Source organism: Vanellus vanellus (genome assembly GCF_965231255.1).
Source record: "Vanellus vanellus genome assembly, chromosome: 5".
Classification (NCBI taxonomy): domain Eukaryota; kingdom Metazoa; phylum Chordata; class Aves; order Charadriiformes; family Charadriidae; genus Vanellus; species Vanellus vanellus.
In genome coordinates, this window is record NC_138910.1 from 79,169,048 (window position 1) to 79,183,420 (window position 14,373).

Here is a 14,373-nt window from a genome sequence, read left to right on the forward strand (position 1 = left end):
TGCAAATGAAAGCTTCTTTTTCCACCCTTGACCCAGGACTTATCTTTTTCATTTAACTGCAGGAGCAGGAAACGTTCCAAGGAAACAAAATACCATTATATTCAACAAAATATTTGCTACGGTGTAATGGGAGGAAGCCCCAGCTGTCTTCCATCATACCACACAGCTCGAGAGAAACAGTCTTTGTAGACAACGGAACAGAAACCACAGATGGGCTGGAATATGCTGAATGAAAAAAACCTCCCTCCGGTACGTGGGTAGAGGCATGGGGTGGGTTTTTTGGAGACTTACTCGAGTAAAGCACTTGCCACCCTTCCTCACCGAGTCACTTGCCGCAGTAACCGATGTCCTGTATTGCACATGGCCCGTAGTTTGCCGCAAGGGCAAACAGAACGTGGCTGCTGAATCTGAGCTTTCCATCACACCTCCCTTGAGGTCTACACAACTGTCGAGCTGTACGTACTGCTAAGCCAGACGGACCCACGCTGACGTGGGGCCGTGCAGTAAAATCAAAGGATATTTATAAAGGATTTGGATTTTAAAAGACGCTTTCCTAGCCGAAGAAACAACACGCAAGGACTACTGTAAATTAAGGTTTCATTCTTTCATGGCTTTGGGGATTTGTTTCCCCTTTTTCACTTTGTAAATATTTTGCACGCCTCTTCATATAAACCTCTCGCAAAGCTACCCCCTCCTTCCTTAATATTTTCCATTATGAGTCCCTGGCTCCCATACAGCTTCCGAAGCCTCAGCAGCATCCCTGGCCTTTGCAGCAGGCCTTCGAAAGGTCTCAGAGGGGGAAAAAAAAAAAAAAAAAAAGGCTCAGGTTAGAGGAGTAGTTTTTCTTTATACAAGGAATTCCATGCAGGCTTTCCCGTGTTATAACCCGTAACAGAGAACTAGTTCAGGATCGCTGGTGTTCAAGGGCAAACGGTCAGAGACTGACCAGTTTGGCCTAACCCACGACAGACAGCCGCACCCTGAGAAGAGCACCGCACTTGCGCTATCACAAAGCACCACCACTGTGAAGCTGTTGGAATAAAAAAAGCGTGCGGCCGAAGGAGCGAAAATTGGCAGCGCTGTTCTCCCTTCCCCAACACACCCCTTGGCCCCAGCCAGTACGCCCCGCAGCGCCATCCCGCGGGATGTCATCCCGCTGGGCGCCATCCATCCCGCTGGGCGCCATCCCGCCAGGGCTGACCACGCGCCTACAGCCCGTGGTGGCTCCCAGACACGGTCCTTTGCAGCCCTGCTCCGCAGCAGGAGTACCATCACCCTGCCACGCGCCCGCTCACAGGCAGCCACTACTAACTTGAAATAAGTATCCTGAACAGAAAAGACCCTCCCCACCCTAAACCCTCCCCCCGCTGATGCAGAAGGGTGGGCACTTGCTGCAGCTACAGATGCTAAAACAGGAGCGGGGGGGGACGGACGGACCCCAAAGAAACACCCCCCAGCACTGTCTAACATACAGGAATGCGTATGTTAGAAGTGAAGGTAAAAACTATTTAAGGTTTCAAAAGTCAAATGCTCACAACTGGGAAGTGATGATGTATAGCGGTCTGCGATCTTAAAAGCTCATGTATAAAACCAATCTTTTTTCTTATATTTTTATATATATGAAAAGGTACGTTTATCAAATTTGGTTTTTTATCTATATACATGTATATATGCATATGTATGCTTATTTAGGTATTTATAGAGAGTAAGCCTTTGTTTAAACACATACCACCTCTTCCAAGGGACTTGTTCAATACAGAGAGGAAAACTATAAAGGACTAGATTTGAGTTCTGTACTCGGCTCCAATTCTGATGTTTCCCTGACGTGCTGCGTTAGCCACCAAAATAACTGCTGTAAAACAGATGTTTTTCTTTACATAAATAACAATGCAAAGAATGCTTTCTTTGTAAGCTTTAAACTGTGACATAGTTTTATGTTCTTTTTCCCCGTGAAATTAGTTTTTAAATTGAAAAAGGAAGACAACAAAGCATCTGGTCGCAGGTATAGTGCTCCGCTGAACAGCACATTGAAAGGTCTGATGAGATTAGTGTTGTTTGGACTTCCTAACTGGTGGAAACGACCGCGCGCACAGCAGTCACGCTGAAGCTCCCCTTCACGGGTACCGAAGGAGGTAAAGTGTTAACAGGATGTGCCTCTATTCTTCAGATGGCTACAGATGGCATTATTTTTCTTTGTAGCAATTGGTATTCAGAGTTACAAAGGAAAAAAGGATAGGGGTAGTAACAAAAAAAATCACCACTTGGTTAAGAAATGTTACTGTAAGACTTACCTTACTCTGAACCTTTTTCCCAAGGACGGGGAGCTCTGAAGTCCAACGCACAGGGAGTTAAAGTGTAAACATTCACATATTTAATAGTACCATCAAAATAACCATCATCACTACATTAAAAACTTCAAAAATGCATTTGCGTATGGTCCTAATATAAATTAAATATATGAACTAGAAGTAAATAAATTTAACATTAGGCAATACTATAAATAAAGGTAAATGCGTTTAGTGTACCTTTGAGTCATAAAAATGCCTTAAAAAACAGGTAAGTTTACAGCTTATCACCAATACTCTGGATACCACTGCCATGATTTTTTTTCAAACATTGATAAGTCTACATTTGACAATTCAGAATGATTTTTGGCCACTGAACACTTTGATGGAGGAAGAGGTGTGTGGGATGTCCAGGATGAAGTCCAAGTTTTATTTCACAATAAAACTTCTTTGATTCCCAGCGCTGATAACAAGGCTCTTTCGTTTCAAAACCTTAATTTTAAGTGCTTTTTTATTTTGGTTTTTAACTCGTTTAGATATCCATTTTGCGAAGGCTCATCCTGCTGAAGGAGTCTCTGAGGGAGAGAAAATACAATGATGAGCTCATATTTTCCATGATGAAATAAGAAGCCTCGTCAGATGAATGGATCTGTACTTCATTTCCACTGTTTTCTACAGCTGCCTACTACAAAAATTAAGTCCGCTGACGTTAACCCACTGCTTTTCAAATGAACTGGGTTTGGGTCTGTATCTGGGACCATTCAACTGCCCAAGGTTTACTGACGCGAAAGCTGACAGAAAGTTTAACTCCTGTGTACGGCGAGAAGCAGCACAAACCACCCGCACTACTGAAATCTTATTTAAGTCACTCAAATAAATTTTTCAGTGGAATTTGCCCGGAATACCTGTATTAGACTCCCCGCACAGGCTGAATTTCACAAGATTAGAAAATCATTACCGCGACCATGCTCGTGAGGTTCCCACCCGGGTGGGGAGGGAAGCACTGGTACTCCCACCATCCCCAGCCAGTGAAAACTGACTCCTGCGGAGAACAGCCAGCTCACAGTACGTAGGCTGGGGAGAGCTTAAAACGTCACGAACCTGAGTAACGAGGCAAGGGCACCCTTCTGCGCTATTCAGCAGACGGAAAAATACTTCAAATTCAGCCACAGAAATATCGCTAAGCACTGCCATGGGAGCTGGGAACACTCATTGCCTTCTTCATCCAGCACTAAGTCTTGCCCTTTTCGTGATGTAATTTTGCCAAGTTTCTCTTTTCACAACGTTTTTTACGTTCCCCGTTGCTCTTGACCTCTGAACAACACTTACAGGAGCAGAGGTTCAAAGTCAGGGCTGTATTCTCCTAAACCAACGCATGGACATGAGCTGAAGTCCACCTTCACACCGATCTCCTAAAGGGTCTGTCGTTAGCAGCACCGTCACCGTCCTGCTCGGTGCTAACAAAGAACCTTCCAGAAAAAACCCCACCCCCTCAACTGGTGTGAGCCCAGGATGCCAGGGCGGTCTCGCTGGATTGCGTTAGCCTGCCTTGGTGACAGGGGACACAGTGGGGGTCGTCAACCCAAAGATTAGGTGGAGGGAACCTGATGGGAAACACCGATGGGTTTTCCACCCTGCCTGCCCCTGAAGCTCCTCATCCCAGTTTCACTGGGAACAAACAAGCAGCAAAATCCTGACACACTGAGGGTGGTTTTGAATTCAAAAAGAATGGGATGTAGGATGAAAAAAAACCTAATTGTCATAGATCAGGAACAAAAAAGGGACCATTGCAAACACCACCTACCATAACTGCTGGGAAGGGGATGTGCTCTGAAGTCAGGACAGAAGGGGAAAGGGATGGAGTCAGCCAAAAGAGCCATAATTGAAAACAAACAGATGCCACAGGTTGACCAGGAAGATCAGACACCCCAGTTTCACACCCTCCTTATCTCTGCTGAAAGAGTAAAATCAAATATCCACCTGTGGCAAGTGACCGGCAGCACTGCCTTATACAACTGTGGGATCTTTCTGTTTATCAAAGGTTGGAGAGATTCCTTTAACCGGTGATAATTCCTTTCAAGTTCTCGCTGATACTCCTTTTGGTCTGGACCGATCAGGCTCTTGTTCTTGCGCAGAGCATCTTCACATCTAGAAAACAAAAACCTGTGAAACTTGGGCACACAAAAAAGGAGCTGCTTGCTAGAGATTTGTTAATCTAATAGTACAAAAAAAAAAAATCCATTGTGTTCCCCTGGGATGACACATACTTCCTCATCTTGGTTTTTGGGTAACAAAGGCTTGGCTAAACCGGTTGGTGTCCATGGGGAAAGGAGAGGGTGTCACATTTCCAATTTCCATTTCACTTCCAGAGTGACAACTCGGTTTTTATTTCAACTTACTCTCCAGTTAGAAGAGGAATGAAAAGCTGATCTCCACACAGCCACTTCCAGTCCAACAGGACTGAAAGACAGTTAGATCTACTGCTCTCCCCAGGAAAGATTAATAAATAGCAGACTACGAGATGTTCATCAGGAACTCTTCTACTTGGAAAGATGTAATTTTAACAAAGGGTATGAAAAGAACTGCATCATCAATGCCACTTATTACATATGGGAAAATTACATTGCCACTGGATCTATTTGCACGGAGCACTTTTATTTCCTTTTTTTTTTTTTTTTTTAATTCCTTGGTGCTTGCAAGTGATGCTGGACTGAGACTGCAGTCTGCATTACCCAAGAGGAAAGCAGAGCAGCCAGCACATTTCTTCAGAGAACTCTGCCAGCACGCTTCCACTCCGTTTGGAGAAATTCACTTCAGAAGGAAATTAGGTCTCCTGCCCAATTCAGCAGTTTCTCCTCACCCTGCCAAGCTGTGAGTTCATTCGTGCCAGAGTGGCTAGTTGTGTTTTCTGAAACAGGAACACTTGTTCAGAACTGAACTGCGATCACTAATTCGTTCCTGACAGACAGCAAAGCCAAACATCTTCAGCCGCTTGATCCGACTTAAGTCACGGACCTGCAGCACCAGAGGAACAGGGAACCAACCGGGCAGTGAGGAATACAGCGGCATATGGAAACTGGACAGATGGGAGTTATAACATGAATACTCCTCTCTCCCAACATCCGCTGTGTTGCTGTACGTGTTCCTGTCTGGTGTGCGGTAGTGATAACGGCACGTGTCAGGCAGTTTGAAGAAAATACTCCATACCTTTTCGTGAAGTCTTTGAAACAGAGGCGTAGTTTGTTATGATGTCTGAAGAGCTTTGGATCATTGGGTATTTCAGACAAGAAAACTTGAGCAACTTCTAACGGTCCCTTTAAGAGCAGAAGAAAAAAAAGTAAGTTTCTTGAAACCGTCTGTCATATCCAATTGCTGGAGAAACTTCTTGCACACAGAAACGGTCGTAAAATGCAACATTTCCTTACAGAATCCATCTTGAAGAATTGCAGCTGGTAAATCTGGCATAAATCACCAAACATCATGACAACTGAATCTCTTTGACTTGTTTTGTTGTTTTTTAAAAACTAAAACTGTTTTTGGAAAACAGTGTGAGAAAATGCACAGATTCTACATTTGTTTTCTCTTATAAAGACTCTCGACAAAAGTTTGCTCAACTCACAACTGAGACAAAGTTTAAACAATGCAGAGGGAACCAAGGAAGTGTTAGCCAGCACTGCAAACTCAACCCAGAACTTGAAATTCCAGCTGATTTTTTTCCAGCCTGTGCATTAGTAGAGCTTTACTCATACTCCCTCAGTTTTTCCTCAATTTTTCTCCATTCACTGGTTTTGCTTTCCATTTTATTCAAAACCCACAGCAGGACACACTCCTAGTTCCACCCACCAGAGCCTGGCTAACCAAAGGGAAAGTATTATTTTTAATTACTTTTTTTTTTTTTTTTTGTAAGGGAGAAGGCAGCAGAAACCACTGCGAATGCCAGGAAGGAGCAGGTAACTGGGGGAGGAGGGCTGTCTCTTTTCAGCCACTTTTCAGATCTAATGGCATTTTCAGGACTCTTACTCAACTGGCAAAGTCCCTGAGCACAGCTGGTCTAGACCCACCAGTGACCTTAAACACATCCCACAGACTGAACGGGAAAAAGAATCCAAGGTAATTTAGCAATAAAGCCCAACGCTGAGCATCCACTGCACTGAGTGAAAGGCACCACCCCAGTGTCTCCAACTCGGACAGCGATCCTCACCTGATTTACTGTGGTACCTACTGATCCTTGCAGCACCATCTGCAGCATCTTTGGGTCCGCAGGGTCTTGGTGGGTTGCAAAAGCTAACTCCTGTGTTTTCTTCTGCATGTCCTCTATGGCAACTTCAATGGGCGTCAAAATGATCTATGCAAGTAGCCAGAATAGAGGACGCTTGTTATGGCTGAGACTGTCAACCAGACACACGCTTTCAGAAACACCACGGTCACTTTGGGGTGGCATACTGAAGCTGTGGAGGACACCAATAGGACTGACAGTCTGGACAGAAGCACTTCAGAAATGCATCCTCTTAGTCTTGGGTTTAGGAACATCAAGAAAAAGTTTGATTTTTAAATGTGTTTCTACATCTCAGTGCTCAAGAGCTTTCTGAGATTGCTTCTGAGGAGGCAGACTCACGTCCCTTGCGGTCACCGCAACCAACTACCCATGGTTACAGCACCATGGCAGTGCCTAAATACTCACAGGTTCCCTGCCTTGCGGGAAAATGCATTTTTCATTGTGTCCCAGGTACCACATCAGTTCCTACCTACCCTTGAAAAGTTAACACAGCTTTGGGATAAACCTCTCTATAAGACCTCAGGACCCCACTGGCCTGGGGGTCTGTTGAGGCCGTGCAAGTGAGCTGTAACACAGAGCCATGGGACAGGTTGGACAGGGCTTGGAGCAACCTGGTCTAGCGGGAGGTGTCCCTGCCTGTGGCAGGGGGGTTGGAACTGGATGATCTTTAAGGTCCCCAAACCATTCTGTGATTCTATAGCACGTTGTTCAAGCAGAATGGACAGGAGCAGCCTGCGTTACTGCCAAGCTTGCCCAAGGACCCTTGCGTGCTGTGAGATGGATGCACTGGTTAAACAGGTGGCAGGGCGTACCGCATTTTTAAATTGGTCTAGTTTCAGTTTAGGTTGAGTAAAAACAGGGAAAAGTCCAATAGAAACAGGGCATTCTTAAAATCAAAATAAAGGGGTCTCATGCACAGTCTCTGCAGTGAACAGCCAGAGCAGCTCACGACGGTGCTGTCTGCTCTCGCTCTGCTGAATTTGTCTGCTCTCGCTCTCTGCTGAATTTCTGCACCTTGAACAGAGGGGAAAGGTAGACTAGTGATGGCCAGGAGGGCGCATCTGTGTTAACGTGACGGTGTGACGGGACGCGGCCGTGCTATCAAACCACACATATACATTGTGCACCTGTTATGCATTATGCATGTGTTTCGGCAACATCCACTTCCCTTAGTCTTGTATAATATCTCCCTTCAAACACAGGAAGCCCCTGAGAGCACAGTCCTCACCTCCTCTTTGTGAATGACGTTTATCCTGGTTTTAATGTAAGGGAAAGCGTGGGACGTCGTCAGGATTGTTTTGCGCTTGAACTGCTCGTGCAGCTCCCCGTGAGCTCGGCCGTCCAGCGTGAAGGGCGTGCAGTACATGAAACGCCGCAAGTTGTAGTTTTTATCGAAGTAAGTTATCCTGTCCTTCATCTCGTATGTGTCAAAGTACGGCTCCACGTAGGTTATCTGAATGTAGGCCTGCAGGAAGGAACCCAGGTGGGCACGGTGAGCTGACTCCTACGCCCCGCTTTTTAGCAGCGCAATAACCCAGTTTGCTTTCTTTCCTCTTGAAGCCACCTCCGGGAGAACTAGAACTGGTTTTTGCCTTTACTCAGAAAAACGAGGCTCACACTGACAGGGACGTGGGGTAGCTGCTCAGCAGTTTCTGGACTGGACAAAATACAGCAGACCGCCCCTCTCCTCTCAGGCTCTTCACATGAAGCGTTTCCTTCCTTTCTCTCCAGATAACCCCCTGCCCTCAGCCACAGTCCTGTTTCCCAGGCACGCTCCTCTTATTTCTGCTACGCTTAACGGACATGGCACAAGAACGACAGAATGCTGCAGCTGCAAAAAAGCCAGAGGCCAGTGAATGGCAGACTCCCTTCCTTGCACGCAGCGGAGACTACAGAGAAAGGCAAACGCCGCCTGCGCCTCTGCTGTCCTTCTGCCTCCCCCCTTCCCACCAACCAGTGCGAGGGCAGGGCCTGGGGCAGGGAGCAAAACGGCTAATTCTGCATTCCTTTGCTGGCATGATTTTCCCCAAGTCTCCTCCTGAGCAGTCACAAGACGCTCTGCAAACGGATTTCATTGCCTACTTGGTGAAATTCGGGCAGGATTTGTTGCACCGCGTTCGCATACGTTCAGGACCAGTTGTACTTCTAAACCCGTACTTGTGTTCTTACCTTGTTAGGATCTAGTTTACATTTGTCCACTGGGTTTGAGTCCTTAATCACTTCAAGCACATCTTCACCAAACCGTTCCCCGTAAAATCCCTACAATCAAGAGCAAATGCATAGAAAGGGAAGATCAGACACAGCCGTGAGAGATGGGGGTTGGAGAGACAAAGGCATATTCAGGGGAGGTGAAGCTCCCACATGCCTCCAACAGTAGCTGTGCCGGGGCTGAATGTGATCCGCTGAACCTAGGAGGATTAAATCAGTCGCATTCCAGGGGCAACAGGAAAAAACAAGCCAAATGCCCTGGAAGGCAGGAGAACTCGGGAGCCTTCCAACCGCGCGCACACGCTGCCTGGTTCTGAACAAGCCATTTGAGCTCGCTGTCTGCCTGGGAGCTCAACTGGAAACTGGGGTCAATACGGGATCTGCCTGGAAATCAGGCGCCGCATCAGAGCGCGGCTTTGCTGGGCTGGGTGAATGGCCGGATTCCAAACTCAGGTTCATGCGCTTAAACCTCAAACAACGCTGCTGCTTTCAGCGCAACGTGACAGCAGCTGAATCGTTGCGAGCAACAACGTGACATCAGATCTGTTCTAGTGAATAAAATAGGGCCCGGTCCGCCCTCTGGCCCTGCGAACAAGTAGCATGGCACGGCCCAGAGCCAAACGCTCTTCCTCTCCCGCTGGGGACGGCCTCAGCTGTCCACACTGCTTACTGGGAACAGCCTCTGACCCACGCTGTCCCCCAGACTGTGCTAAGACATTATCTAGACACAGGCTAGTTGGCACAAAACCAGGCCAGGCTAACCAGTACACGGTACAGACGATCACCGGGTGGTACCTGGAGCTGCACCCAAGCCCCGGTTAGATTTATCAGAGTTGCCTTTGCTTGCTCACGGCCGAAACAAACTTCAGACCCGTGATGTCCCACTTCAGGGGCTCTGCAATTCAGCCACCTTAAGAGGGTTCAGTCTCTTGGAGAGAGCAACACGATGTGGAGGCAACAAACTGACAGCAAAACACAGTACTTTCTGAAAGTCGGATCCCGAAAGGCATCTCAACCTTTTTTTCAAGCCCAGGTCACCCCATTTACACCGGGGGGCTGAAGAGAAATGAAAACACAGTATGATATGCCACAAACTCCCAAATGATCAGCGCAGGTCTGCAGCCCTCGCTGCAAGATCAGGGAAAACCCGTGGGACTCCTCTCCCTGCACTCCTCCCGCCTCCTGCAGCGGTGGCACCGGCAAGAGGACAGGAGACATCAGGCCCAGCTCCGGGTCACTGCACGGCGCTCTGCAAACCGTTTTGCCACGTGGCTGTTTCTCTAAGCTCAGCCTCGCACCAGGCTCCGAGAGGCACGGCGCGGGCTTTGCCCCACAGTTTCGATTTCCACCACCTTCTGTAATTTGGCAGCACAGCTCTTAAATAACTGACGCAAAACAGTTAAACTGCCACTCACAGACAGAATTTGAGGTCAGCCACAATCATCTCACCTCGAGCCTATGGGAAATTTCAGCTAACTTTGTTATCGCGGGTTCCTTGTAAACAAACTCTTGCTCATCCAGGTCTCCAAATTTAGTTCCATAAAAACCAACCCGGAAGTAGGTGCCAAACATCCTCTTTCCATCCTAGGTTTGGAGAAACAAAAGGTTATTTCAGTGTGGAGACACGTAGACCCCCCAAGCACGGCTGCAGGCAGGCTCCTGAATTTATGCAAAATAAAAAAAAAAGAAATTAAAAAACAAAGAAATAAACAGAAAGAAAGAAAGAAGGGAAAGAAAAACACACCTGGAACTCAGCATGAATGCATTTAGCAGCAATGAAATTATAAACGAACATGAAATCATATGGATCGGTTACGACCATTAGCCCAACCCTGCAATGACTTTTCCCACCCCAGGAGGAGTCTGGAGGTGTCGGATGTCCCTGAGGAAGAGTCAAAGGCAAGTCCCTTCGTTTGGGTAATTATTTCAGGCGCCCCAAATCCTGTGCAGACACCCCTTAGCCTGGTCCATGCCCTGTAGGCACAGGCGCGGGGACGTCCTGCTGCTGACAGCCTGCGGAACGCAGACACCCCTGAAAAGTACCCACACCAGAGCCCCCATAATCCACTCTCAAGTTATTGCAGGATTGGGCCGAAGTCAATGTCCAGTTCGCTCACACGCACACACACACGCAGGTGCTTTCTAAAACAGCATGTCAGCTGGAAGGTGTTATGTTCTCTTCTAGTAACTAATGTCTAGAACGGAGGAGGGCCAAAGTCACTCCTGGTGAAAGCAGATGCACTCCACTGTATCATGTACCTGCTTCCGTTTGAGCCAGTGGTGAATTTGGCCCAGAAATGCAACAAAAGTAGAGAATCAAGAAAGATTTTTGCTGGAAAAGTAATGAAGAAAATCTGATTAAGAGAGAGAGAGAGAGAGAGAAGAAAACTGCTTTAAAAATAAATCACACCTCTGATTTTGTTAAAAAAAACCTCACGCTGCATGCACAAACCAGAAATGCCTTTCAGCAAGAAACTCTAAAATGTTCACCTTTACTCTCGTGAGAAAGAGTGATGTGGTGCATAACGCTCAATGTTTCTGAATCTGGGCTAGTGTTTGGTTTCAAACAGCACTTACAGACGTCCTGACTGCTGTGTATGATTTTATTTATTTTTTTTTTTTTTAGTATTTTGCTATGGCAAAACTGATCTCCATGATCTATGGAAGGCAAAGAGGATAAATAAGCCAAACCAAAATATAAAAAAAACTCAGGCAAACTCCAGAGACTGGAAAAAGCCCTGCCATGGCAAGCCACCGCCTTCTCCTGGCCTGAGGACACTCTGGGGCGTCACGCAGGAGCTGCCCAGGCACGGCTCGGCTCCTCTCACTCCCGGCACAGCCAGGAGGACGCGGCGTTGCCTTTTTGGGGTGAGGGCTGCTGCCCACCCCGAGCGCCTTCAGGAAGCCAAAGCTCACCGATGCCCAGCTCTGAAGTGGAAGTGAAGGCTGAAGTGACCAGAGCCAGCCGCAGCCTTGCTCAATACGTGCAGGCCACATCTTGGTTTTACCATGGGACATCGACAGATACAAAATTCACCGGCTCTGCTCTGGCAGGAGCATAGAAACATGCTCAAATTTAAGAAAACAAGGAGTCGCACCGGGAGTTGCTCATACGCTTCATGTGGTGTGGGCGGCTCCGTGGACCCCTGCTCTAGTCCGTCCCTTTAAGCACCTCTCCTTCAGAGAGGGCCTTTCATCCAGCTCCACCTGCCACCACAGACTACAGGGTTTTGTCCCACCATCCCCAGAAGCACGGCCCAGGGTGGGACCCCCAGCTGCAAAGCTATTGCTGTGTTACTGGAAGTACCATCTGGCAACACCTGGGAGCTACGTCCCTGGACTCCCGGTCTTTCTCCAGTCCCCTTGGACTCACACAGGAACGAGCAGTCCACCGAACCCTTAATTTACTCATCTCTACCTTTTCAAAGCCACAGTTTTGGACAATATTACCCATGCTAAAATCCCTCAACGCTCTGCATTTCCAGCTTTCTGCGCTATTTTTTTTCAGTTCAACCTGAATGTTACAGGCAGAAGACTGTGATTCCAGGACTCTTTTCTCAAAGCACTTCCCAAGGTAGCACCGTGTCTGCCCAAGGGGAACTGCCATACGAAACACCTCCCCAAACCTTACACAGGGCCTGGACACGCTCCACGTGGAAGTTGGTGGGATCCTGCCCCAACCCGTGGGCACAGGACAGGCCCCAGCGATGGAGGACACACTGCTGCTCTTCTACCTCATGTGTTTTTTCCTGCCTACTTGGCGAGTGACTTTCAGGCTATGAAGTGTTTGCAGAACCTGGTCCCCACAAGGTATCTGCCACGTGGACACCTGCCCAGACGCCTATTTGTTACAGGCAGTGTACATTTACGTTGCTGTAAAAATAACAGTGAGTGAGGAAAGAAATGCCGTCTGTTGATCAGCATCAATTAGTAAGGAGTTCTGGTGGCATTTACTAAATGCATAAAATAAGAGTAATGGGGCATTAGGAAGCCCCAGGAACAGTAGTAGCAAGGAATCCCAGAATCCCAGACTGGTGGGGGTTGGAAAGGCCCTCTGGAGCTCCCCCAGTGCCACCCCCCGCCAGAGCAGGGGCACCTCCAGCAGTGGCACAGGACACCTCCAGGCGGGTTTGGAATGGCTCCAGAGGGGGAGACTCCTCCACCTCTCTGGGCAGCTGTGCCAGTGCTCTGCCACCCTCACAGCAAAGGAGTCCCTCCTCAGGGTTAGATGGAACTTCCTATGCTCCAGTTTGTGCCCGTTCCCTCTTGTCCTATCACTGGGCACCACTGAAACAAGACTGTTCTCATCTACCTGGAACCCTCTCTTTAAGTATTTGTCAGTATTGCTAAGATCCCCCCTCAGTCGTCTTTTCTCTAGACTGAAGAGCCCCACGTCCCTCAGCCTTTCCTCATAAGAAAGATGCTCCAATCCCCTCATCACCTTTGTAGCCCTTTGCTGGACCCTCTCCAGCAGTTCCCTGTCCAGTGAGATTCAGTGCCCCCGTGTGAAAGCAGCTCCCAACTTACATACTTGTTTCATTGTCATGAAGACCAGCTGCACCATCTTTTCCTGGTAAATCCAGTTGCTGAAACTCAGTTATCATAAGGATCCCAGGGAGAAGAGGCAGCAGCGAGGAGCACTGGTCAGCCCCTCATGAGGCAGAAACATCTCCCCCACAAACCCCTGGATCCATCAGCCGTGAAACGAATGTGACTCATGTTGGGGAAACTGTACATGGAAGTAGGAAGGGGCTGGAAACACCTACGGGCCTCTCATAGACATTCAGTAGCTGCCAGCGGCCTGAGATTAGGAGAGGTCAACTTCTTGCCTGGTGTTAAGAACACGGGACGGCTCTGTACGAGGATCTTTTAATTGAAATGTAGCCAATACCAAAGTCGATCTAATCACAGTACCCCAAACCAGAAAAATAACTTAAAAATACTCCATGGTCTTGTTTCTGAAAAGAGCTAAAAATGCAGATATGAGGGAGAAATTATTAAAAGCATTTTATCTCCTATTATTTTATGAAAAATAATAGGTCTTTGGGAGGAGAAGAGAATGAAGGTGAACACTGAATAGCCATTACAGAACTGGCAGAGCAGATAACAGCCATCATGATTTATGAAGGTTCATGATTTGTTATTATGCATGGTAAATACCTTTCAAAATTGCTGGGAATAAAGTTTTAGAGTTATCTCTTGCACGCACACAAAAAGCTTTGCCAACAATATTTGAAAAAATCAAGACGTAAGAGCGGTCGTCTGCTTTCTTCACCACGACCGGCACAGCAGCAGCTGCCTGAAGGCAGAGTCAGCCCGAAGTATGTAGGAATAAAAGTAACTCCTTCATACACACTGTGCAGAATGCAAAATCCAACTACCTTTACCAAACTGAGCGTTGTTATTTTCTTGCTAAATTTTAACCCAAGGTCCTTCGCAGTGTTGCCAACTACTACAAGTCTTCCAATATCGATCTTTTGAAAGTAGCACCAGTCCTGCTGTTTGATGGCAACCTCACCCTGAATACTTTTAAAAGTATTTTTTAATTCGCATGGCATGGCATGAAAAGATTTTTCCTAACAACTTTCCTAACTGGAAAGTAAA

General features: G+C 47.3%; 1 protein-coding gene across 1 annotated transcript in view; it reads right to left on the minus strand.

The window, feature by feature from the left end:
- Positions 1 to 2,352: 2,352 nt before the first annotated feature.
- Positions 2,353 to 14,373, minus strand: part of DOCK7 (dedicator of cytokinesis 7) — a gene marked incomplete at its 5' end in the record, with an annotated part of 107,034 nt that continues 95,013 nt past the window's right edge. Inside the window, 7 exons of the mRNA XM_082483646.1 lie at positions 2,353 to 2,860; positions 4,266 to 4,433; positions 5,493 to 5,599; positions 6,487 to 6,630; positions 7,790 to 8,026; positions 8,731 to 8,820; positions 10,219 to 10,353. Coding sequence (XP_082339772.1) covers positions 2,818 to 2,860; positions 4,266 to 4,433; positions 5,493 to 5,599; positions 6,487 to 6,630; positions 7,790 to 8,026; positions 8,731 to 8,820; positions 10,219 to 10,353 — 924 coding nt within the window. The 3' untranslated portion in view covers positions 2,353 to 2,817. The remainder of the gene's footprint in view (positions 2,861 to 4,265; positions 4,434 to 5,492; positions 5,600 to 6,486; positions 6,631 to 7,789; positions 8,027 to 8,730; positions 8,821 to 10,218; positions 10,354 to 14,373) is intronic.